General features: G+C 38.0%; 1 protein-coding gene across 2 annotated transcripts in view; it reads left to right on the top strand.

Moving 5' to 3' along the window:
* Window positions 1-310: 310 nt before the first annotated feature.
* Window positions 311-27,460, top strand: part of LOC131051671 (thylakoid lumenal protein TL20.3, chloroplastic) — a 39,537-nt gene continuing 12,387 nt past the window's right edge. The window contains exons 1-4 of one of the 2 annotated variants that reach the window (XM_057986250.2): window positions 311-634; window positions 15,293-15,443; window positions 15,920-15,949; window positions 16,466-16,572. In XM_057986250.2, the coding sequence (XP_057842233.2) occupies window positions 439-634; window positions 15,293-15,443; window positions 15,920-15,949; window positions 16,466-16,572 (484 nt within the window). In that variant the 5' untranslated portion in view covers window positions 311-438. The remainder of the gene's footprint in view (window positions 635-15,292; window positions 15,444-15,919; window positions 15,950-16,465; window positions 16,573-27,460) is intronic. The other variant, XM_057986251.2, reaches the window with a different exon arrangement.

Below are 27,460 nucleotides of genomic sequence, written 5' to 3'. Positions count from 1 at the left end.
GATTCCACAACGTGCATCGTTACTACCCAGAGGCCAGAACAATAGCTATAAGCAGTTAAGTCACATACAAAGACAACTAAAAAAAAAAAATCAAAATCCGATGTACTGTTTAAGATCTGTGGGTGCGCGAAGTTAGCTATAACGACCATTGGTGCTCTTCCCCTAGTTAATTACCATTCATTTTGAAAACTATCCATTTACAATAAAAACAATTAACACAAATAATCAACATTTAATTTTTTAAGAATTAGCACACTCAGTACATCTATTGGGCAAGCGCTAGTATTAATTATTTTTAAGCTGTTTGTAGTTCACTTCCAAAAAAATGAAATGGTTTTCGGTGAATGGCTGGCAGTCCGGACATAAATTTGTCTGAAAATCTTATCCAGTGCTTTTGCGTTGGAGGAAGAAGCGTTTTGCAGAGTTGAGGGAGCAAAAATGTCTGTTATGACGTCCATGACTGCTAGGCCGCCTCGCTGGCAACACTCCATATCACACACCATCAAACCCTTTCAAAATTCTCTTCCTTCTGCTGCCGCCACCTTTAAAGTTGTCCTTCCTCTGCAATGCAAATGTAAAGTATCAAACAATGATAGAAGAAACACAAACGCTGAACCATCTTCTTCAAATCCAGGTTTCTGGCATTCGAAAATATCATTTTCTTTTTAAAATTCTTGTTTGTTTGTTTGTTTGTACACATGTTAAAAGTCCTTCAATTTTTATTCTTTAAAATATCTTGGTCAAAATTCCCTAAAGTCTTCTGTTTTTTTGGGTCGGTGAATCTTAGGCGCGGTTATGGTGGCCTTTATTGTGGCGTGGTTGTGTGCAGATCACCCTCAAATGTTCCTCACAATTCTCAGATTTTTAGTCAGTTCCTTAGGGCCAAGAACATTTGAGCTTGGTTACTTCAGTATTTTTTCAAGGGCTATTTATTTGTGTCACCTTTTTTTCCCCACATTTTCAATTAGTAAACTAAAAAAAATCACCTTTCCAAAGATTCCAAATCGAATATCGATAATTTTGCCGTAAGCTGCAGTTATTCTTTGTAAATTGTATGTTCGTACGCAGAAACTATCTTATAATGCATATGCTACCTATGTTACAAGATTGAAAGATTGCCTGGCGTTCCACACTTCTAAAATAATTTCTGTTCCTGAAGTCTATATTGTTCCTTGCTATAATATCAGCAAAACCATCTGAATTTCCAAGAGCAAGTCTTGTCTGTTTGTATATGAACCATTTTTTGTGATTTCCGTAAACTGATCTTGTTGGTTTATGTGCGAAATTGTTTATTTTCTATATTTTCAGATTGGATTCTCTGTTAAATAATTTCACAAGCACAATACCGAGTATAATTTCCCCCAAATTTCTTGTCATTCAATAAATAACCTTTGCAAAATTGCATCAAATTTTTTTAATCAAATAAAATTTAACAAGTGACTATATTAATCCTGAAAGGAGAACTAAAAGAGTCCACATATCAGTCCTGCTGGTCTATGAGCTTTCCATACCAACATTGCTGTGAGAAGTTTTAAAGGGTCGTGATTCCAGGTAGTCCTTGTGAGACCATTTGGGTTCTTATTGTTTGCTGGGGCGATTCCACCTGCAATTTAGTGTAATCTCTGTGGTTTACTGGGATCCCCTGTCAACAGCTACTGATGTATATCCCATATTAGAATTATTCTTTAGCAGCAGAGCTCAAATTACAGAGGTTTGGGGGGGTGATTCCACCTGCAATTTAGTGTAATTTCTGTGGGTCACTGGGATCCCCTGTCAACCGCTACTGATCTATATCCCATATAAGAATTGTTCTCTAGAAGCAGAGTTCAAATTACAGAACTAGTAAGCATAAGTATACACCTTGGCAACTAAGAAAAACATGCATACGTTTGTGCCCTGACCCTCACTAGCTCAAAAATGAAAATCAAATACCAAGCAATTGAAAAATAAATTCATAATAGTTAAGCAGCGCTCCTTATCAGACCTGGTCAATAATACAGCAAAAAACAAAAAAAAAAGTCTAAAGGGCTTCCATAAAAGAATTTCGCTATGCTTAGTAATCAAGAATGCCATAGCTCTTGGAAGCAAGAAATAGGTGCTCTATAGCATGATCACAGATGAAGGCCGTTTGAATTCAGTAGTAGAGGTCAATTATGTCCCAGCAGCATTAAAATGCATTATAGATGGCTTTATAACATCCTCGTTCCAAATTCTAAATCTGCCCAACGGGGGAGCAAGCAGATTCCACGCCAGTAGCAATCCAAGAGTTCTTCTCCAAGAGACAATGCTGCATGACAGGATTGCCAAACATTCTACCTTTAAAATTTTTAAATTTCCAGTGTTATATAGGAACTGACACCCTTACAAACAATACTGATGATATTCAAGTCCAGCGCAGAGAGTGTTAGAGTTATGACACAGAAGTTTGATAGGGCTCAAGAGTCTAAATCGTCCTTCATTGATATTGATGCTGTTGAGAAAGAAAAGCAGGCTACTTAGGAGGAGGGTAGAGGCCCTTGTACTCGTATTAGGGTGAGCAGCAAGAAGATGGTGGATCAAGCTGCGCAAGATGTGAGAGATATGAAGAAGCTGTCCATGAACCTTTCTCAGCTTGAAGTGGAAGCAGCAGAAGCTCTAAAGAATTTGAATTAGTTGTTTTTTCTTGTTTTGTTGTGTTGTGTTCTGTTTTGGGTTTTGGGTTTTGTGTGAATTGGCTGCTTGTTTGTTGATGGTATGCTAATGGTTATCTGATGGCAGCTTTATGTAAATAGGGTTTCGGGTCCTTCAAAAACCTGCGTGACCCCTTATATAAAAAACAATACTGATGATAAAGTGGTAAAGCTGCAAACGTGTAGGGAGAGACTGTCATACAATCCAATCTGTCTCTTTGAGGGCAGCTTCCATTATTGGCAACCTACCCAAAATATCAATGAGGATATTGTTATTATTGTGATTGCCCTCTTCAAATTTGTTCAGTGGTAGTTGTGATTTTTACTCACTTTCACTTTGCCTTGACCAGAATCCACAAAGATTCAATGGACCAAGCAATGCTACCGAAGTAAAGCTGAGGCAGGGCATAGGAAACCATAAATATGAAAAGGAGTTGATATATACTTACTAGAATCCATAATTCTAATTCACAATGACAGTGCATATGAATCATTATGAAAGAAGTATATGAATACCATCAAGATAGAAAAAACCAATGTATTTGGCTCAAGATAATACATGATCAGTAATATTCTTCACACCACAAACTGACACAAGAGGCAAGGAATATAAGTACATCGAAACAAAGCAGTGCATAAAGGAAATAGACAATAAATGTGCTTATAACAAGAGAGTACATACCACCAGAAACAAATCACACTGAGTTGCACTGTGATGTGAATTGGTCACACTTTCAAACCCACAGGAACCTTTGCAGAACTCAATCCTAGAATCATCAATCAGGGTGCTTCTCTCATAGAAGCTTCTATTAATGAAGACATGATGCCCTGACCTGTAAAACAATCTCTAATGCCATGAATTGTATTGCTAAAAAGAGAATGGATAACGTAAGGTAATCATCAATGCAACTACTTATCTTGCCATAAGGCAAACATTTTTTTTGGTCTTTGTTTTTTGTTTCGTTGTTTCTTTAATTGATGGAATACCCACAAGATTTATGTGCCTGAAAGTCTTAAGTATGGATTGCCTCCTCTATAGCCCCCAATCAAGCCACACTCTCAATTGAATGTTGCCAGTGATAGAACTAATTCAATGTGAATTCCACAAATGACCCTACATATCGACAGTCCAAGATGGAATGCACATGCTTATGTTAACAAAGGGATGTGCCACAAGAAGCAAAGCATCCATAGCATGAGATTATTAATGAATGAGTTGCACATGCATCAACTGAATGAAGGAAACATATCGAAACTTCCATGTTAGGAAATTAAGTGGTATCCCACAAACATATCTCAAAACTCTATCGACCATGACAAACTCTCATTTAGCCAATAAAGAGGCACTTAATGCAAACATACCTCAAAACTCCATTGACCATGACAAACTCTCATGTAGCCAATAAAGAGGCACTTAACACAAACATACCTCTTACTAGTCATCAAATATACAAAAATCTCATCTAGGAAAAGAATATGTAAGCTCCTCAACTTCTTGCGTCATATTTTTGCAGTTTTTCAAGGATATCATAACCTTGCTTTAATCTTGCACCTGTATATCAATAAAGGCTTAGCAAACTTGTACAAGTTCTCACTTGTATCAAGAAAACTGAAGTTAATTACTCATAAATTGTGATTAAAATTACTTGGCCAAATTATACCTTCTATCCAGTTTAAAGATTCGATATACTGAAGTCAACCTTAAACATGATGTATATCAATGTATCATTGATGATTCCATTCTATGAATGGGCTTTTCTGGCTTCATTAACAAATAAGGTGGAATGATATGCAACAAATATTTTCTCATCTCTCTGCTTGCTAAGAGAAGCAAGTTAATGACTCACTTTGGCTACATGATGAGATCATGCAGGATTAGCAATCCATTCACAAGTGGGAGAATGGGTATGCAAAGCATGACAAGTGATAGAGAAGGCATGACTATGATTTTTATTGCCAGTTTAATTTTATCATTGATCCTACTTTGGTTGGGTTTCTGAACTTGTGAACTTCTCCTTAAGGTCATTAAATGTTTGGAAGCACTTTCTACAAGGTGTCCTTGTTAGCTATTGTAATATCTTGCTTTCTTCTTCCTTTGATGACCATCTTGGTTATCTTGCTTCCCATTGGGCTTCGTCTCCTTTATGTATCCTTGGCTGAGCTTTTTCTTGCCTTTAACTTTGGTGAAATCTGCTTGCTCTTTTATTCTAATCATCTCATTTTGAATTAACTTCATTGGTCCCTCAAAAGCAATGGAATGAAAGCCATCTAAGCGAAGGTATCTCCATTTTTCTCAGCAGGTTCACATGGTGAGAGAATCATAGTAAAATACACTACCTAAAACTTTCAGATTTGAAAGGATGATATCAATCAATTGAGGATTCTTCTTATGTTCTGCCCCACTCTCCAAATGCATTTGAAGTTATCAGATCTGGGCAAGGTAGGCAGCTCTCAACTTAGTCAATCCCTAGTGGATAAAGGGTAGTTCTTATTGAATTTAGATGACTAGTGTGTGTTTGGCTTGTTGAATGGTTTCTTCACCTCAAGCTTATCGCAAGCCCTTCTCAGAGTTTTTTAACAAGAACGTGAAACCTCAATTACTTAGTAATTAGTGAAACATTTCCCTCAAAAACTTCATCCAACTAGTTGTAGAATCTTGTCTTGACTAATTGGAGCCTTATTTTTGTCAGTAGCCATAAACTGCAGTCCTTTACATTTAAGTAATTTCTCCATGTGTTGCTCCTAAAGGCCATGGTTGTGACCATTAAACAAGGCTATGTCTGTAATGGAAGCCATTTTCAAAGTCTCGAGTGAAAAATAAGAGAGATCCCTTGTTTTTGAATCTGTTAAGTCTGCATGTTTGTTTTCAATGTATCACGGAGCAGACAATTGGTGTAATAAAAGGCCTCTATACTGAGGCAGCATGTAACCCATTGATTGAATGAATGAATAAAGACATTTTATGTGTTTGCGTTAAAACAATTATTATGTGTTTTCTGTAGCAGTGTTCTGTTTATCCTCTGTTTTCAAATACCACAATTGGGAGTTTGTACACTCAATTTGTGGCATCCAAAAGCTCAAATATCCAAAATCCCTTTTCTGTCAAACAATTTCTGAAAATAGGATATACTTGCAGGTGGCACATGGAACATCTTGATCCACTAAGGTCCTGATGACTTTTCCTCTTCATGTTTGTTGTTTTGATTCTGATTAGTTTAGAAAATTATGCTAGGTTACCAGATTCTTCTGCAAATTCCCTGGGTCCGGGTTCAGTTTGTTGCAAATTCGTTCAAAATTCGGCCAGGGTTCGTATTTTGCCCTGTGGGTTCGATCAAAATGACCCAGGGAGAATTTTGGCGCTTTTCCAGAGAATTTTGAACCCAGTGGCAGAACCCAAGGAGAATTTGGGTGATTTGACACATTTTTTAATTTTTTTGAAAGTTTCTTTTTGCCTTTTTTGGTCAAAGCATTGGGATGTTGAACCAGAGCATGCAGAGTTGGATGATTCAATTGCCCACCTTGATGCACTTGGAGTTGATGATGATGATGATGATGATGAGCTACCTAGTGATCATGAGGCTGCTCTTGAGGCTGAGATTGCTAGTACCACTGTTGTGCGTTGCACATGCTCACTGTCGCCGACAGGATCCCCCTCTTCTTTTTTGGTCTTTTCGCCTTTGCCCTGTTGAGTTCTCCGTAGGGTGTCTCGCGTCCTTTTTTGAGCATGCCCGTAATCAGTCTAGGAAATGATGATGTCATGAGTGGAAGCCCGAGAATCCGTAAGGTGAGTTTAACGTTCGGGCGTTAAAATTCCAAGAGATCGTTTAAATTTGTGAAATCGCCTGAGTTGGGTGAGAAGTGGCAGAAGCTTGCAAAAATCCCGAAAGATGAAACGTCTAAAAGTCGCTGAAGGACCCAAAATGCCGATTTTCACCAAAGGATATAGAGGAGATAAAAAATGCAAAGTGTCAAAAAGTTGACAAAACTCTCTCCATTTCTCGAAGTTCGCACTAAGGAGGAAAATTGCAAAGGTTTTTAAAAAGCTTGCAAAATGGGTGAAAATCCCGATTTTCGCCAGTATTGGGTAAAATGCAAGAATTTGTAAGTTTACAAAGTGCCTAAAAATCCCGAAATTTGCATTATGGAGGAAAAGTGCGAAACGTTAAAGTTTGCAAACCAATCCAAAATCCCGAAATTTACCTTAGAAGGCTTAAAGTGCTAAAGGAAATGAAGGTTTGCAAACTATCTCCATTTCTCGAAAATCGTGATCCAAAGGGTAAGTGAAAGACATAAAAAGTTTGAAAAGCAACATAAAACCCCGAAATCGCATTACAAAAGAAAAATCGTGATTTTTTAACAAAGTTTGAAAAGGCACACAAATTGCTGAAAAGCGCATTATGAGGGATGAATGAAAGAAAGTTTCAAAAACTTTGCAAACACCCTCAAATCGCCGAAATTTGCATTATGGAGGAAAAGTGCAAAAAGTTAGAAGTTTCCAAACCTCTTCCAAACGCCGAAGTTTTCAAACCTCTTCAAAACACCGAAGTTTGCAAATAGCCTCCAAACGCTGAAATTCGGAAAAACCGCCCAAAATCGCGATTTTGTTTGGGTAAGTTGTGAAAGTTTAAAAACTTGCAGAATGTCCTAAATCCCTGAAATTCGCCATCTAAGGCAAAATAGCATTATAAAGGGTAAGTGAAAGAATGCAAAGTTAGCAAAAGCTCTCTAAACTCCAAAATTTGCAGTCCAAGAGAAAATCGCGATTTCAAAGCTTGCAAAACCCCTCCAAAACCCCAAAGTCGCGAGCCAAGGCGAAGGTGCAAGGTTTTCATAGTTTGCAAAAGCAATAAAAATGCCCAAGTTCGGCGACTAGAAGAGAAAATGCAGAGTTTGAAGTTTGAGATTCCCCTCGCATATGCTGAAGTTCGTGTAGGGTTAAAACCGCAAAATTTGAATTTGAGAAAACGCCATAGCAATCACGCGGAGGTTTGATGGTTTGTTGAAGAACAAAACCCATTCAAAACACCCAAAACGCCCAAGGTAAAATCACGCAGGAGTCAAGATTGCCGAATTCCAACCAAGAACTCTCCCATTCCAAATTTGCAAGTTGTGCATTTGTCTTTTCAAGGCGTAGGGCATAAGAGAGGCATTTTTTCAAATTTCAAAGTAAATCATTCCTGTAGGCCAGATTGTGCGGATTGGCACCATTATTTCGCCAGGTAAGTTTGCTTTGTCTCTCTCTTAAAATCGTTTAAAATATATGCAAAATTGGATAGATGTGTTTGTGTAAAATTGATCAAATGATTAAATCCTTAAACCGCATCTTTTCTCGTTTAAGAGGCGTCAGGCAAAGCAATTGAAATCAAAGTCTGTTCCCAGGAGTTAACTAGAAAACGCATTTTTTCAGACTTAGGGAATATCTTAAACCTCGCCCATTTTTGAAAATCAATCCTAAATGTCTAAGTGTAAATTTAGCAGTCGAAATCGCCTAAGTCCTTGAACCGCAACTGAATAAGTGAAATGGTAATCGAAGAGCTTCATAAATGTTCATATCTAGATCAATCAAGCTCTTTAGCTGAAGTATCATGCATTCTTCAAATTCGGTTTTCAAATTAATCCTTGTGCGCTAACGTATCCCTTTTATCTAACCCGCTTTGTTTCCTTCATATTGTCTCGTAATCTGCGTCCGACTGTGCAGGATAGATGCCTAAATCTGCGGTAGAATCTTTAAAGACACCTGGTGCAGCCGAAACGCCCTGAGCATCCAAGTCAGACCTCCCTCGCAGAGTCGAAAAGATGAAATATTAGTATAAGAGAGGAGGACTGAGGGAATCAAAGGTTCAAAGCGTATGGGAAAATGTAGGCGATACTGACCTGGGCCACATTGATATTCAAGATTTCAGGAACAAAGTATTCTCCCCCAATGCCTATGGCAGGCCTAGGCGGATGATGGAGAGTGGCATCGCCCAGGCAACATGATTTCCCCTGTCAGTACAAAATTATGAGCTGGTGGTAGAGGCTGCCCGACATTACCAACCAAACACCAGATTGGTGCTCCTTGAGAATATGGTCCTCGCCGACTTCACTCTTGAAGCCATTGACGACGCATTTGACATCCCCTTCTCGAACAACCCCATAGCAACAACTATAGATGAAGCGCAAGTGGCGTATGATATGAACCCTGCCAAGTGCAAAACATTGATAAATGAGGAGTGGTACAAGGAGAGAAGACCTCCAAGCATCAGAATTGGGAAAAAGACCCCCAGAAGCGACTTTCACAATGAGCATGGAGATATGGTCACATTGCTTAGCAGGAATATGGGACTCCCCCAATCTAACTACTTTGAAGAGTGGATGTTTTACTTTACAGAATAGGTCTTCGCTGGGAAATCCAAGTTCGACTGGGCCCAGATCATAAGTGACAACATCCATACCCAGTTGATCGAACTTGAGGAGAAGAAGTACTTTACCATGACATCCTATCTAGTCTATATGTTCGCTAGAAACCAACCACTGCCAGGTTTAATCATGAAAGGTGAAATTGGGAATGGGCCCAATCAGGTGAAGGTATATGATTGCTACCCACAATTACATTATCAAGACATAGCTCAAAGGGAAAAGAACAACCTTGTCTATGCAGTTGGTCAATATGAGCGTGTCAATGACGCCTTCACAATGTGCCTGGTCAGGTTGATGAAGGGGGACTACACAAGGCTTTTAGAGCAAGTTACCATTTTGATACAGAGGTATGGCGCCTAGTTCATTCAGTTCCCAAGATTCTCCTACATCCGAATAGTCAGCTTTGAAGGCGCTCCTTTCCGACTTCCGCGATACCCAACCGACAAAATAGTTCTCCTGGAAGTTGCAAGGCAGGCACGTTCGGTGAACAGTTTACTCAGAGACAAGAAGCAGTCTGGATTCGTCTTCCCTATGATTTTAGGTAACCTCGATGTCCATTTGAAGAATCCAGCTCATGCCGAAGAATCCCTTGCTGAGTTAGCCTCCTATGGCCTACAAGAACATTCCCCAAGGAAATGCTTTGATCACGACAATCTGGCAAAGATAGCCTACGACAGGCGATACCGTTGGGTCCCGGATCAGTTAACGGATTCAGGAAATTGCTTACACGTCCAAGAATTTGAGGCAGTAAGACATCTCTTGCCAGGCATCAATTGGTCACAAGATCCAATCACTGATTTTGAGGCAGTCATGGCAGCCCCAGGGAGGTACACTGATCAGTGGTTGCACCAGCAGATTGAGCGCTTAATTCATGAGGGAGTCCAATTCACCTACCACTTGATGGGTAGCCTTGATTCTCAGTCCTTTGAAGATGAGGGAACCTCGAGTGCACCTAAGGAAGAGGTTGAAAAGCCCGAAAAAAGGAAGAAGGCTAAAGCCAATAGAGGGACTCAGACATCTAAAAGAACAAGAAGGGAGAAGATCCCTATTAGAAGACCGAAGTTCACTTCATCATCAAAAGACCCTAGTTCATTTGATGATGTAATAGAACTATATTATATACCTACTCCGCCTTCTCAAAGCGATATTGATGCATTCAGAGCTAATGATCCTCTGACACCCGACATGCTAAATGCAGAGGTGAGGGTCATTGAGGCTGCCGAACCTGAGAATCAAGGGGAGGAAGGAGAAATTCCGTCTACTCAGGGGGTTGAATTGCATGAACCCACCCAAGGGAGTCGCCACGAATTACAACTGCATAGTACTGCCAAGGATGACTCCACTGTTGAGGGAGAGCAAAGGACAGATGAGACCCGCGAGCCTGAAAGGGCTGAAGAACAACCATCACATGAAAATACCAGACAGTTGTTCAACGAAGTAGGAGAGAATTCAGCTGCAAGCAAAGGACTTGGCACTTCCTCCACTCCTCCTGTAACAGAGCAGCTGCAAATATGCAATGAGCCGGCTGAAAACATTAAAGAGCAGAGTGCAAATTTAACCATAGCATCAGCCCAGACCATACCTCAAGATTGGTTAGTCGCTCGAGCTCAGCGCAAGGCAGCCACCAAGCCACCCATCAACTTGGAGGACATTTTCTCGCGCATAGACGAAACCAAGTCCAAGGGGAAGAAAAAGCCTAAAGCATATTCCCAGATAACCAAGGATGAACAAAGGAACCGTACCCTCCATATCGCCAACCTGCCTGTCGATAAGCCAGTAGATCAAGTTACACTGGCTGATTATAGCATCACAACCGACCCGATCGGACGAGCCACCAAGGAATAGGAAAGGGAGGATTTCAAGGACTCCGTGCAAAACATGCTTAGACAACTCGAAGAAATAAGTGCTGAGAAGGACATGTATTGAGTTCGTGCTAAGCAAGCCGAGGGGTACATTGATCACCTTCTGAGACCATTGCATAATGCCCCCGAATCCCATATTCCTCTTACATCATTGGCGCAAAGGACCACTACAAAATTTGAAGGAGTACGAGATACCGCCAAGGCCGTCAAGGAATGGATGCGAAGCATTAAAGAGAGGGGAGAACAAATCATTGGAGAGGTAAAGGAAATGGCCCACTACCGAGAGACCATTTTGGTCAAGCTACTCGAGGTGAAGCGGGAGTGCCTCGAAGTTCATGAGGTAGTCGCTACAACTCTTCCTCTCGTAAGGACTCTTTTCTTGACCCAAGCACAGATTCCTACATTGTCCGCCATCCTGGACCCCCATGACATCAACATTTTTAAAGAATGGTACTGGACCATCACTATGAAGAGGGAGACGAGAAACCATTGACAAAGAGCAAGCGGAATGCGACCAAATTTTGAAGAACATGGAGGAACTCGGCAAGATAATCCTCTGATCAATGGTTTTCGGTTGGAAGAATGATCTGTCCGATGACGTAGTGCAACCGGACTGGGAGGAAAGATTGAGAACAGATAAGATCACCTACTCCACTGAGGACCTGAATTTTGCCGGTAAGTTACATTCAGACATTTTGCGTTTTTAGGTTAATCGGTCCAGCTGGCAGGATGGTTTAAAACACGTAGATCGTCATCTGGAAGGCATGCAATATAAGATATGTCACCCCCTATGCCTCAGTTTAAGGTGCTGTTCCAGCTGTGCATCAGGTTCCAAGAGTATGTTTGTGAAGAACGTGCAGCAGGTCGGGACCTTTGGAAAGAGTACCTGCACGACAAGGTCAAATTCATCACAAAGGAATCTATAGCTGGAAAAGAAAAAGTGCTTTCTTAAAATGCTTTTTCTTTTAAATTTGAAAAAAAACACTTTTTGGCCAAAGTTCATATTTGACTACCAAGTCAACTGTAAACTTTAAACTCTGTGCATGTGCACTTTTTGAATTGTTATGGATAGGTTTTTAATTACCTTTTTTAGGTAGTTATTGCTCCCCTTTGGGTGGTTGCTGATATTTACCTTCCATTTATGGGTATGGGTACCTTTTTTGTACAGATGAATCTGGGCCACTTGTTTAGTTTAGATCTTGGCCATTCATCTATTTTGGGAAATCTATTTGAAGGGACTGGTTTTCCCTCATTTTTGTAAGAAGTTCAAGGATTGTTGTTGAAGCTCTGGCAAAATTTACACAAGATTAATGGAAAATTAAGGCTGTTTTTATTTCATTTGTGAGTGCATGGTCTCCTTCTTCACCATTTAAATTATTCTGTTATGTCTTTCATTTTTCAATAGCATTTTTAGGATAAACATCTGATAGAATCCTCGCTGTTCATACCATTAAGAACCAAGTGACTGTCATTCCCTTTGCATGGCTAATTTGAACCCTCTCATATGCTTAGTTCGGTTATTAAATAGTTAGTGAATGAATATTAAAATTTTGAATCTATGTTTAATAACACGAAAACTTATTTTTCCTTGAAGATCGCATTAGGTTCTTACAAACATTGTGCTTAAATAGCTGATAGTGTTGAATCTATTTTTCTTGAATATGCTATCTTAGTTAAGCAATGAGATTTTTTGTATCTCTTTTCCCTATCCCTCTTTTTCCCTTTTTTCACCAAGAAACCCCGGAGTCCTGCTGAATTAGTATCAATCCAACTGAAATCAACCGATAACGAGACTGTTAGAATTTTAGGGAACTTGCCCGAAAGTTATTCATTTCATCGTAAGTCCCCTTTGTGTTTCCAACAAAACACATCAAACCACTGAGTAATCCCGCATAGAAGACTTGACAGTCAAAACCTTGTGGTCATCCCCTTTGATCAAACAAAAAACAGCATTAGGGATTTCCTTATCTCAAGAGAGGATAGGATACTCGGTGAGATCATTCTATTCTGCGTTGGCCGGATGGAGTTTGCAACGATGCGACTTTAGACACGTCAACACACTGCCAGTGGCACTATTTGTGCTTCTAATTTGCCACAGGAGGAGATGATCATATGTTTGATGACTTTTGATGATATTTGATCAATGATGGCTGATTGATAATGTTGACATTATTATTTTTGAACTTAAACATTGATATGGTGGTGTATTTTGGCAATTTGCTATGTTATTTGCCATTTGGACTAAAAGTCTACAACATTAATAATTTAATATATATGGTGGTGTCTTTTGCTATTTATTTGTTGCTGCATATATGTATATATTTTTTATTTTTTATTTTTAATATTTTTTATATGTTTTTGTTCGGACGAACCCAAAGCGAATCCGAACCCACCCCCCCAAAAAATTGAACAAATTTGCAAACCCGAATCTCGAACCAGAATCCGATTCCAAACCTGGACGACAACGTAGAAATTATGCAATAGATGTTGACTAATCAATGACAAGGGAAGAAATAGCTAGCTAAATATTGCATTTTAGGCTAGTCAGACACTGCCATGTGTTGGGTGATGTGCCACACTTGCCAAGTAGGTTGACAATTATCACACTTTAAATCAGTATAAAAATTGGTTTGAGCATGCACTAAATACCATACAAGGAATGGAGTGGGTAGGGGTTGAACCGTAAACCTCTTCACTCCAACATAAGTGGCACTGTCATTTGTGTTTCACACAAATTTATGCTCCAATAAGTTTAACGAACACTACCATTAGCTCCTATAGTGCAGTGTCATAGTAGTAAGTGCTTGAATCCATTATTCCTCTTGTTCCATTGCTATATTTTTGGCACCCCTCTTGTTCCACCTATGCTTTGCCTCTCTTCCTCACCCAATTAGAATGTGGTACTCGTTGCACTTAGAGGGGTTACCTCCAAAATTCAAATTCAAAAATTCAAATTTGGGGGCAACAAACTTTACCAATAGATTCATAGGCAAAATAAACAATAAGTTTTATGATCCATGAGAAAATTATCCCTATGTTATTGCTATTAGGGTTCAACTATGTAGTTTTTGAGTCAAACTCATTGACCCATGTTTCACAAGTAGTGGTTCACAAGAACCCATCTCTCATGAGAATGAATGGTCCACTTAGCATTCATTGCATCTAGGTGATGCTCACAGGGGTGAAGCATTGGGACTTCCCCGGGAGGACACCCATCCCAGTACTGCTCCAACTCAAGCGTGCTTAACCACAGAGTTCCCTCCAAGGTTAAAGCCACTTAGCTTGCAACCCCATTTGCAAAACCCTCAGCAAGTGTTGTGCCTTATGAACCATTCATTATAGAGCCCCTTTAGCTCATCAATTGATAAGTAGGAGGTATTTTCCACAACAAGTCATTATAGAGCCCCTTTAGCCCATTCATTCTCATGAGAGATGGGTTCTTGTGAACCACTACTCGTGAAACATGGGTCAATGAGTTTGACCCATGTTTCACGAGTAGTGGATCACAAGAACCCACTACTCGTGAAGTAGTGGTTTCACGAGTAGTGGTTCTTAATCTAAATGGCTCATTTTCCAGTTTTAAAAAACTTAATTTTAGAATTTCTCTTAGTGATTCCAGATTCATTCTTTTTCCAAGTCTTATAATTTTCAGTTTGCCAACATTTTTCAATTGTCAGCTTTTATGGCAGACAAATTTATGAGTTTATTTCTTAGTTCAGTTGTTAAAGTTTAACATCCATCTCTCAGTCAAGTTTCGCCCTTTCTATAGCTCTAGTTCCTCCCCATCCCGCTCCATGGAGGTGCTCCTTTTAACCTATTAGGAGTCCTCCTCAAGGTGGGGGGCAGAGGAAGAGCAATTGGATCAACTTTGAAGAATCGCCATGCACCCTGCCACACAGCAGGGGTAAGCTCCCATCCTCATCTTGAAATATCCCAGAAGCTAATATATACACATATCTTATGTATTTAAATCACTTGAGAAACAAACATGATATAACAAAATAAATTTAAATATTGTATTGTAAACTGAAATATAAAAAACAAAAATTTAAATAAATATTTTTTAGTTATATACCCTTAGGTATATAAATAATTGAATATATGTATATTTCTATAATTGTTGTATCTATCTGTATCTGTATTAGGGGATCTTAAGTTCACTATATCAGTGTATCTGTATCTGATACATTATCCGTTTCCATGCCACTGTTGAATGGCTGTGTCTTTCTACCTGACTGGTTTCAGTTCCAGATCTAGTGCAAAGGTTATTGATTAAATCTGCTGGACTACATTTTCCTATAATTCTTTATCATGCCTTTTCTATTTGTAAGGCTAGTTTGACACTTTTATTGCGTTTTGCAGAATGGTGGAAAAGATGCCTCACAGCAGCTGTGGCAGCCGCAGTAATTGGCACAGGGATGAATGCTTTGGCAGATCTCAATAAATATGAAGCTGAAACGCGTGGTGAGTTTGGCATTGGGTCTGCAGCACAATTTGGTTCTGCCGATTTAAGGTCAGATGAAGGTGGAGCCTGCATATGTCCATGAAATGTTTGATGGGTTCTTTTGTTTTGTTTCGCATATATGTTATCAGTCATAAGTTCATAACATGTGTAGGCAGACATTCTGTTACTTTGAACTCTTTCTTTTTTTGATACTTAAGCCCTGTGATATCCTATGAAATATATATTATGCTTTACATTATAGATAGAGGAATTTGAGCTGGTTTTACGCATCATAATTTTCTTTCTTGAGTGTCCTATGTGGAGGAAACAAATATCAAGGGAAGCATTTTTTTGTTCTTTCAAGTGTTTTGGAAAATTATGTTTTATAGATTTGTTTTGTGCACAGAAATTGTGAAATTAAATGTAATTGAACACTACTACTAACTCTTTTGAACTTTTGTTGATATATTTGCCTTCCAGTTTTATGCGACTTTAGGTGGTAAGATAAACTAATAAAAGTTTTCCTTAAATTTTTATTGTTTCAGGAAATCAGTTCATGCAAATGAAAATTTCAGGTGAAATATTTGCCATTTATTCATTCATCATTGAGTTATTTGAGAAATCGCAAGCTCCATCATCCATCTTTGAAAGTTCTAGCGATATACTACTGACTAGAAAACAAGTTCATTTTACTTATTTGTTCTCCATAGGCATATTCCTTATATTTGCATAAAGCAATGGTATGATAAGGTAAAGTCAGTATCTTTTTCACATGCCCACTTGTATATACATGCACCAAAGCCTATCTTAGATTTCCTACACCATGAGGTAAGGAACTAAGAATACATATATTGAAAAACCCAAGGATCATAGACTGTGTTTAAGGAATTCATAACGGAGGTGTTACTAGTTCTAACTTCTAGATATAAGGCTATAGATTTTGTTGGATGTTTTTGGCTTTTACATATTTATTAACTGTTAGATAATATATTATTACAAGCAATATTGGACTACATTTATGCACTAGGAAAATTTTCAAATGTTATGTTATTTTTTTTTTACTCTATTGACATATTATTTGGTCTTAACAGGAGGGCAAACTTTACTTCAGCTGACATGAGGGAGTGTGATTTCAGTGGCTCCACTTTCAATGGTGCTTATCTCGAGAAGGCTGTTGCATATAAGACCAATTTCACTGGTAGACCTCCTTTTTCAAGATTTCAAGCTATAGTTAATTTTAACATAAAGTAACAAGAACACATAATGAATCATAATTTCTATAGTTATACATGCCTTTGTATCTGGTTTATTGGTTTGTTCATCAGCGTAGGATCACCTCCTCTTTTGAGTAAAATCCTCTTTCTTCCTTTCCTATGATTCCTGTAACAAGTCATTCTTTTCTTCAGTTACCAACATAAAGTTCTCTTGTTTATTTTTTTCAGTTTATATTTTTCCTGATCTGTATGTTAAAGAAATTATTTTGCTTCTGTCTCTAGTTAAGTTACACATGCAAATCTACATCTTTGCTATGGAAAGATTGGGTGATTTTCCAACAATAGTGAAAGTTGCGATTAATCATTTAAAAGTATTTTACTATCATAGTTGCTGCTTTCATGCATGTCTTTCATCTTAGACTGGTGTTCCGCATCTGCACATTTCAAAAAACTCATTGTAAGTCAGATGAATGACATGGAAAATAGCATTGAAGGATACATGGGGAGTTCTTCAGATATTTTGCTTAATTGTTTTGTTCTGTAAATTGATCATTGAATTATCTTAGTAGAGATGTTTTTTAGCTTTTAAATATGTAAATGGAGTAATATTTTATTAGCAATTAAAGGGACATAAATAATTTGACATTATATGCAGCTATATATCTATGTTCCAAGCTCTAAAATCAAGTTATCCTGCCTTATCAAAGTTATCTTTCATCCCAATCCTTTGTGTTTTTGAATAGCTGGTAAAAAATTGAAGCTTCAGCTGTTCACAAGCTGCAACCCCCTACAGTGAAATATTTCTTCTTGAAGATACTAAGGTGGTTCTATTCTAACAAAAGTGCTTCATTTCTACTATTTGATATTGGAACATTGTAATTATATTTATTACCTTTCTTGAGGTTTGTGTTGGAAATGTTGTCATTGATGTCAAAGGTGCGAAGAGATTGTCACTAATATCAAAAGAGTGAAAAATAGGGTTACTATATGATATGACAATAAGCAAGATTCATGCATTCTAGACTGTCAAGAAGATGAGCCAATAGAAGAAACTATACACTTCTACTGTGAGAGATAAACTGATGGTTCCATAAGCATTGTCTATGAAAATGGGAAGATGAATCATCAAATCTACGTTATAAAAGGCATCTTGCAGAAATTTTGGATGGTTGTAGCTGGAAACCTAAAACTATATTTGCAGATTTGGAGGATGACATGAACTGTGCAGAAGATTATTTGACATTCCTTTGTCAATGGTTGCTTGATAACGATCTTAATGATATGGACTCCATGGAAAGAAGATCGACAATAATGGAGTCTATCATCGTAAAGCATGAGAGTAGCTTGCAGATTATGCATTGTTTCAGTATTTCATACCAACGGTAAATGAATGAAGCCAATATCACAGAAATTTCTTTAACAAAAGCTTGGGACTGAAGAAGTTGAAGGGTAAATAAGTGTACACCAAAATGGAACAAGAGAAAATAGAAGAGTACAGTAAATTCTCAATATCCATCAAAGAAGACATTTATAACTGATCATGATTATACAGAGATGATTGCAACCAGAATGTTAAAAACACTTATACAGAGATAATTGCAGGCCAATTCTCCAAGGTAATACACAGTAGTTCTATGTCAGCGAATCAACTCAAAAATTGATTAAACAAAATTAGAATAGAAACAAAAAAAAAATTAATAAGACAAAATTAGAATAAAACAAAATTGAATAAGACAAAAATGTCTTATACAAAAAGTTGCGATTGATATTTACCAAGAAAGGGGGGCGTTTTGTTTAAACAGAAATTAAAGACACATAATCATATAAGACAAAAGTCTTATTCAAAAGGCAGCGATAATGTTCCTTTTTATAATGGGCAGCGATCATTTAAGAAAGTCAGATTAAACTTGATGAAAGTCAACCATATAAAACAAAAAGCATGTGAGACAAAAGAAGATAAAACAAAAACTAGATAAGACAAAAGTTTCTAAGGCAGCAATTACTTTATGAAAAGGTGCGATTTAAAAAAAAGACAAAGAAAATATAAGAGAAATATGAAAAAGCAGCGATGTTGATGTTTGTAGCTATGGTCGGATTCCTTCTATGGCCGACATAGCTAATATAATTGTCTAATTGGCCTATTGGCCTTAGACAATTATAGGTCCGATTTATATTCATTTGTGTTAAGCATAATTAAGGTCTTAATGCATGCCGATTAGCATCCTGCTTTAATAGTAATCGATTGATGCCGACTTGGATGTCCGCCACCTCTTTGTATTGAGATGTGTTGCTTAGGAGAGGGCCGACTCTTGGAGAAAAGGCATAAGCGATGCATTTAAAGGAGATCGAATCTCCATTCATATATAATATCACACACAATCTGATTTGTGGAGAATAAGTTGTGCTTGGGGGTGATGATAAGCATTTATCATCTATGGTTGGGAGGGCAACAATGATTGAGTCATTGCCTGTGGAAAATCGAGCACCATAAACTTAACATGGTATTAGGGCCAGGTTATGTTTCAGGGGAGAGCCAAGGATGATGAAGGACTGGGAAATGATTTCCATTGGACAATGTACTATTGATGGTGGAAAGTGGCGGGTTGTTGTGGCTGAGATGGTCGGGATTCAATGGAGGAGATCCCGGTGTGGCAAACGAATTGGCTGCCTTGGCAATGATAAACTCTCATGTCTGCATCGCCATCAATCTGGTCGTCTGGATGGCGCTCGACATGTTTTTTCCTTGGACAACAGTCGATCTTGTGTGTAACAGGTCATCAGGGTTCGAGATTCGGGTGTGGAGCAAGTGATTTGATCATTGATTTGAGAAAGCTTGTGGAAAGCAAGAAATACAAGTTTTGTAAAAGAGGACTTAATTGTCGACTATGTGACACGAATGGTTTGCCGGCATACTGTGCTCATGTGCGCTCAGGATCCCGATTGCCCTCCATACGTAACAAGTGGAGAAGATTGAAAGCGGAGCACGTAGTAACGATCATGTTAGGGTTCGCGTGCGATGGTATTACAGGCCGGAGGAATCTATTGGCGGTTGACGACCATTTTCACGGCATGAAGGAACTCTTCTTGTCCAACCATTATGATTTGGAGATCATCGACGCTATTTAAGACAAATGCGTCATTCTTTCTTTCAAGAATTACACAAAACTTGACATCGTGGGCTTCGAAAATTATTTCTGTCACTTCGAATATAATGCCGGCACCGGCGTGTTTACTCCCGACAGGATAGCAGTGTATTGCAAGGGTGAAATGTCGTATATAATTTCATTTTTTAACAATTTGCTTCGAACTTCGTTTGATGGAAGGTTCTTCAAGAATAGAAGTAGAGAAGTGTGGAAGATTTGACTATGTGAGCTCTATTTTTACAGCGATTTTCTTTTCTCTCCATTTCCTACTGTCAACGTAGAAGCCCAACTTTATTTTGATTCAATGCCCTGACGAAATGTTTATTTATGGAATACTATCATTGGAATGTATGCACGAGATGAGTTTTATGAGAAGGCTATTGAACTCTATGATCAAATGCAGGTTTCAGGTGTTCTGCCAGATGTTTTCACCTTTTTTTCTGTTCTGAAGGCTTGTGCGGGATTGGAGGATTTGGAACAGGAATGCCTCGAAGAGATTCAGTGGCATGGAATTCCATGATTATGGGTTATGCGCAGAGTGGTAATCTTGGGGATAAGGCTCTCAATCTTTTTCTATAAATGGTGTTGGCAGGTGTGGTGCTGGGTTCAATCACAATTTTAAGTATCCTTTGGGCATGCTCAGATTCCTTGTGGTATCTTTCATTGCCAAACAATTTAATATTCTCCAGCGACATTTTTGTATCTTTCGTGGAGTTTAATTGAATCTCTGTCCGTTGCATATACTTCTAAGATATTGGCACAAATCGGTTCGTAGATGCATATTGGGCAGTATTATTGCTACGGTGTTGAAGTAGTGGAATTTTAGTCTGTATTTGTATTGGAACAGGCGATGGTAGTCTTCATTCACGGGAGAGGAATTGAAAATAATTATGGGAGTTCTACTGCTGAGTTGTTCATTTTGGTCGTTGGTACGACAATTATTCGCATATGGACTCGCTCTTTCCATTATAAATTGATTGGAAGGCATCGATAGATGTGGGTGTTGTAAAGTCAGTGGACGTTTCAATTTATAGATTCGCTCTGTGGAATTTTGAGAGTCCATTTGCTATTCACAATTTCTTAACATTATCCTTGAGGTGGTGTAACTACAATGTAGAATTGACCTTTGTTTAAAGCATTGATTTGTGATTCTATTTGTGCATTGGAGACTGTGTCTTAGTAGTTGCTGAGCTGAGTTGTTCATAGCCTTGCACTCAAATTTTCTTTGATAGGGTCACTATATGGATCCCGATGCCACTACCTTTGTTGATGAGAATATGCAAAATATTTAGAAATCATGTTAAGAGGTATGGTGCATCTTTGGTGAAACCGATCAAGAGGGAGCCACATCATCATTAAGTTTGGGAGATAAATCCACAGTTTATTACATTCATTCATGTTAGTACTTGGAGCTTCAGAGGGAGCAGCTAGAGGATCTGCTTTATTTAATTTCCAAGGATCTTGATCATATTGGTTCAGAGGGAGTGGATCATGTCGAGATGGTTTCTCAAGTCAGAGGACTATGATTCATGGATGGAATCATGTGTATGTAGGCTGGAAGGCCTTTATGTTGACACCTAAGACATGATATTCCTGGATAGATGGATACTTGGAGAGCTTGGGATTCACCAAGAGGGATGTAGACTCCAACCTTGTATTTAATGATAGGTCAAAGCTTGTGGAGATAACTATATTAGAGATATAGTGCAAATAAATGCTATTTAGTTGAGGTACATTAGCACTGATGGACAAACGACTGACATTCTCACCAAGCCTCTTGCCAGAGTGAAGTTTGTGCACTTTCGAGACAAGTTTGGAATTGTGGAAAATGAAGCCCTTGCTGAGAGAGAGTCTCAACATCAGTGATTTCTTGAGATGTACTTTAATGCATTCTTCTTTGTGAGAGAAGTTTGAAGTATTAGCCCTTGTAATGCATTCTTCTTTGTGAGAGAGAAGTTCGAGGTGTAAGCCTTTATCTCCACCCTCTGATATGATTCATGGTGGATGTCATGTGTGTGACGCCATGACAACACCCTGTGAGAGAGTCCATGGTGATTTTTCCTGTACTAGTGTGTTTACCCTCTAGATGAGCCATGGTGAATATCATTGTGAGGTGACAATCTCACAATGATGAACACTTGTGCATCTTACCATCATTGTGAGGTGACGATCTCACAATAATGGTTGATATCTCGTGAGGTGATATCTATGGATATGCCATAATGGTTGATATCTCGTGAGGTGATATCTATGGATATGCCATAATGGTTGATATCGCAGTGAGGTGATATCTTTCCTTTCCACATATGGATGTAGCCATTGTGGACAATCATCACAATGAGGTGATGTAACTTATAAAGGTTAAGAAGGATTCCTCCCTAGCTAAGAGGGAGTGTTAATATCATTCTAGCTATGGTCGGATTCCTTCAGGCCAACTTAGATGACATAAAGGTTGAGATAATGTAATTATATTATAATTAGTGTGATAATATAATTATATTATTATAATATTGTGATAATATAATAATTATATTGAGAATATAATTATTGATATTATAATAATTGATAATTAATTATATGAGATATAATTATTATATGGGTTATAATTATAATATTAATTATATATTAATATAATGATATATGACATTTATATAATTAATTGGGCCATCTTGGAAGAGTGGTGACCCTTGGTGAAGGGGCACCACCGATAGATATATAGGAAGATTAAATCTTCCTCTCTTGACCATGGAGAAACACACACAATCTGCCTTATTGAGAATAAGCGATGCTCGGGGGAGACGATAGATGTTTGTCTATGGTTGGGAGGGCAATGGCATTGCCCGTGGTTAAATGAGCATTTAAAAAAAACAACAACAGGTTGGTGCTCACAAGCCCTAATTCATGAGACTTCAAATTGAAATGAGATTTGGCACAAAAGATTAGGTCATCTCCATTTTCGTGCTCTACCGTCCATAGAGAAAATGGTGATTGGTTTGCCTAAGCTAAATCAAAATCATGAAGGAACTTGCAAGGGTTGTGCCCTACGAAAGAATACAAAAGGAACTTTCCACAATAGTGATAGCAAATCTAAAAATGTATTAGAACTAATTCATTCTGATTTATGTGGACCCATGTTTGTAACCTCTATAGGAGGATTCTTGTACTATGTAATATTTGTAGATGACTTCTCTAGGAAAACTTGGATATATTTTCTTAAATGTAAAGAGTCTGAAGAAATCCTTATGAGGTTCAAGGAATTCAAAGCTCTTGAAGAAAACATGTCAGGGAAGAAAATCAAAACATTAAGGACAGACAATGGGGGGGCATATACTTCAGACATTTTTAAGGAGTTTTGTGTAAATACTGGGATTAGGAGGGAGTTTACTATACCTTATAATCCCCAATAGAATGGGGTGGCAGAAAGAAAGAATAGGACCATAGTAGAAGCTGCTAGAGCTATGATGTATGATCAAAACATAGAAACTTCATTTTGGGCTGAAGCCTCTAGAACAATTGTCTACATCCAAAATAGATGTCCTCATTCACTTCTAGATGACAAAACACCTGGAGAAGCATTCACTGGCATCAAACCTGATATAAGTCATCTAAGAATCTTTGGTTGTCCGGTCTACTTACATATACCTAAACAAAAGAGGTCTAAGTTAGAACCCTCAGGCAGAAAAGGGATGTTTGTAGGCTATAGTGAAACATCTAAAGCCTATAGGATATACATACCTGGCCAAAGATTGATTGAACTCAGCACAGATGTCATTTTTGAGGAAGACATTGCTTTCAGGAAATCCAAAAGCTCTCTTGAAATAGAAGATCAAGATCCTCCTGACAATATGGAAGAGGATCATGCTCCTGAGATTCAGAGGGAGACTCCTAAAGAAATTGACAGTGAAGATCAAATTGCTCCCTTAAATGAACCCAGTAATGCAAACCGAAAGAGACCACTTTGGGCTAGGAAGATGATTCAGGAAGCCAAGAATTATACAACACCAAAGGGAACCTTCAGGGAAAGCAAGAGACCTCAAAGATTCTCTAGTTATGTTGCCTTGATGAGTGAGATCATAAATTCAAAACCATCCTATGTTAAAGAATCTCTCAATCATCAAATGTGGATAGATGCTATGTCAGTATCAGTCCATTGTAAAAAATGATGTTTGGGACATCGTACCAAGGCCTAAAGGAAAATCTGTTGTATCATCAAAATGGCTCTTCAAGATCAAACATGCTACAAATGGTAGCATTGAAAAACACAAAGCCCGGTTTGTTGCTAGAGGTTTCTCTCAGAAAGAAGGAATCGATTATGAAGAGACTTTTGCCCCTGTTGCCCGATACACTTTAGTTAGAGCAGTAATTGCCATTGCAGCATCAAAGGGATGGAAGATCCATCAAATGGATGTGAAGAGTGCATTCCTAAATGGCACTATTGAGGATGAAGTCTATCTAGAGCAACCTGAAGGATTTGTTATACATAAGGTTGAATCACATGTTTGTAGATTGAAGGCTTTGTATGGACTCAAACAGGCCCCTAGAGCTTGGTATGAAAGGATTGATCACTACCTCTTGGGATTAGGGTTTTCCAATAATGATGCAGATCCAAACCTCTACTTTAAGGTAATTGATGGTGATATGTTAAGTCTTATTTTATATGTTGATGACCTGTTAATCACCAGAGAAGATCACCTAATTACCCAGTGTAAAGAAGACTTAGCTTCAGAATTTGATATGAAGGATCTGGGTATCCTACATTACTTCCTTGAATTAGAAGTTTGGCAGCAGGCAGATGGCATCACTCTGAATCAGGGAAAGTATACTATTGACATTCTGAAAAGGTTTGGAATGATGGAGTGCAGACCCATGTCTACACCTATGGAAACAAACTTACACAAATTGAAGGAAGCAGCAGTAGACTCAGAATTTGCAGATCCCACTCTCTACAGACAAATAATTGGATCCTTGATGTATTTGGTCAACATTAGACCTGATATTTGTTATGCAGTAAATGCACTTAGCCAGTTTATGTGTGAACCAAAGGAGATACATCTTGTTGCAGCAAAACACATTCTGAGATACCTTCGAGGTTCAATTGGATATGGTCTTAGATACAAACATGTAGACCTAGATCTACATGGATACACTGACTCAGATTGGGCTGGAAGTGTGGTTGATAGAAAGAGCACATCAGGATGTTGCTTCAGTTTAGGATCAGTAGAAAACAATCCTCAGTTGCATAGAGTTCTACAGAAGCTGAGTACATTGCAGCCTCCATGGGAGCAAAAGAAGCAGTGTGGCTTAGGAAATTGCTTGTAGGACTGTTTGGACAGCCCTTGAATCCTACTGTCATCCATTGTGACAACCAAAGTTGCATCAAGCTTTCAGTGAATCCAGTGTTTCATGATAGATCAAAACACATTGCGATTCCTTATCACTATGTTAGAAAAATGGTAGAAAGGAATGTGATTCAGTTGGAGTATATTAGTACAAGTGATCAGACAACAGACATCCTCACCAAGCCACTCTCCAAGATAAAGGTTGAACACTTTTGGGATAAACTTGGTATGGTTGAACATGTAAATTAAATTTGAGATTGAGTCTCTAATTATTTTTATTTGTACTAATATTTAAAGATGTTTAATGTGTAAACTCTTTTATTGTCGTGTGTGACTCCATGACTTCATGGCCCCCCTGTGAACATTATTGAAAGGTGACTTTTCAATAATGAACACTTGTATCTAATTGATATTGTAAAGTGACGACTTTACAATGATCAATTTCACTATCATGATGGATATCATGTGACTTGATATCTGTGGACATATCATGATAGTTAATATCTCTTAGACATTATGGTAGATATCATGAGACTTGATATCATTAAATAAACCATAATAACTCTACAAGAGATCTTCATGGTGGATATTATGAGTCTTAATATCTGTGGATATGCCATGATCCGATATTCATTATGGTAGGCATCATGAGACGTGATGTCAAGTGCACATACCATAAATATGGATGTTTGTGAGATATGATGAATATCATGTGACTTGATATTCTTGGTTATACCATATCTTCCGTCACAATGAATGGATCTATTGTGTTATACTCTTGGATAGATTTTATCCTCCCTAGCTAAGAGGGAGTGTTAAAGATGATAGCTTCGGTCAGATAAATATGATCATGAATGAAACTTACATCTTTAGAATAATTCATATATATGTATACCAATACACATAGTAATAATCATTGAGTTTATTATTACTATGTATATTAATATACATACATATTCTTTTCATGAATAAATTAAATCTGATTAAATGATCTAATGGCTGATCATGTATTGATCGACATCTTCCAAGTGTAAATCTGTGATCATGCATGATACATACCCTTTCGATAGAGTGTATCGACTATCTTCTTCGATTCACCATAAATCGATAATGTGTATCGATTTACCTCAATCGATAATGTATATTGATTAACTGATTCATCAGTTTAACATACCGATTGTGAATCGGTTGTGTTAACTGAATAGTTAACCACCGATTATGAATCGGTATTTATTTGTTTATAATAACAAACAGTTTATTAATGCCACTGATTATGAATCGGTATTTGCAATATTAAATGGACAGACATATTGGTGGAGAGACATGTCTATCCATCGATGTGCCTCCCCATTTAGATATATATAATTCACATACAGATCGATGAAGGTAGTACCGCAATCTATTAGTGCAAACCTTGGAAGATCGATCTTATTCTCAACACAACGATATTTGTGATATAATCAGCAGTACTTGAAGCATTGTCAAAACTTAGGAAATCAATCTACTTTGTGGACATACTATCTCCCTTCATACTTGCAGCAACTTGCAAGATTCATAGGTTAGTGAGATCATAAATTGTGAGATAATAAACTTTTAAGATACCTTTGTTTTATCTACTAAGAAATCTAATATACATTAACACTGGTTAGGCGCAAATTTAACTCTGCTCTTACACACTTTCACACTTCTTCACACTTCTACTCTGCTATTGAAAGATCAAATCAATGTTCGCACCCGCAGATACATCTCTCTTATGAATAATACATATATTTATACGAATCATCAACCTATATTTCAAGGTCGGCTAAACCCTCAACAGAAATTACAAAACAATAACTTCACACGCTACAATAATACATGCGGACCAAAACAATGTCAGCTAAGACATAGTCTAATCCTAAACCAACACGGCACACAAGAAACACTTCCAAAGATTGTGCCTCGAATATTCGCAACACGCTACAATCATCATGAATATCGCATAACACGAAGAACACCACCGTATCAAAAAAATGATCAACAACGCGCACAACGATCAATGCGGACCATCAACACAGATAGAACACGATCTAGAAACATCCACAAGCAATGTGAATCACCACAACAACAACCGCAACATCACCACTTAATCTTCATCATCATTATACCGAACCTATTCACTTGTGGACCTCCAAATCACGAACCATTTGAATTGAGGACACATATGAACATCCCAAACACTCTCCCAAATCTGCAAACCAAGATATTACAATTCCGGAGCAATGCGGAGCAAAATCTAGAATACCGAATAACATGAACAACTGAAAAACAAACCTCAGTATCGGATCACACAACTTGATCAAATCACCATGCGAACCACTGAAACTTCTGCTGAATCAACTAGAGATACT

Source organism: Cryptomeria japonica, chromosome 10 (assembly GCF_030272615.1).
Source record: "Cryptomeria japonica chromosome 10, Sugi_1.0, whole genome shotgun sequence".
Classification (NCBI taxonomy): Eukaryota; Viridiplantae; Streptophyta; class Pinopsida; order Cupressales; family Cupressaceae; genus Cryptomeria; species Cryptomeria japonica.
This window is presented reverse-complemented; position numbering and strand designations above follow the sequence as displayed.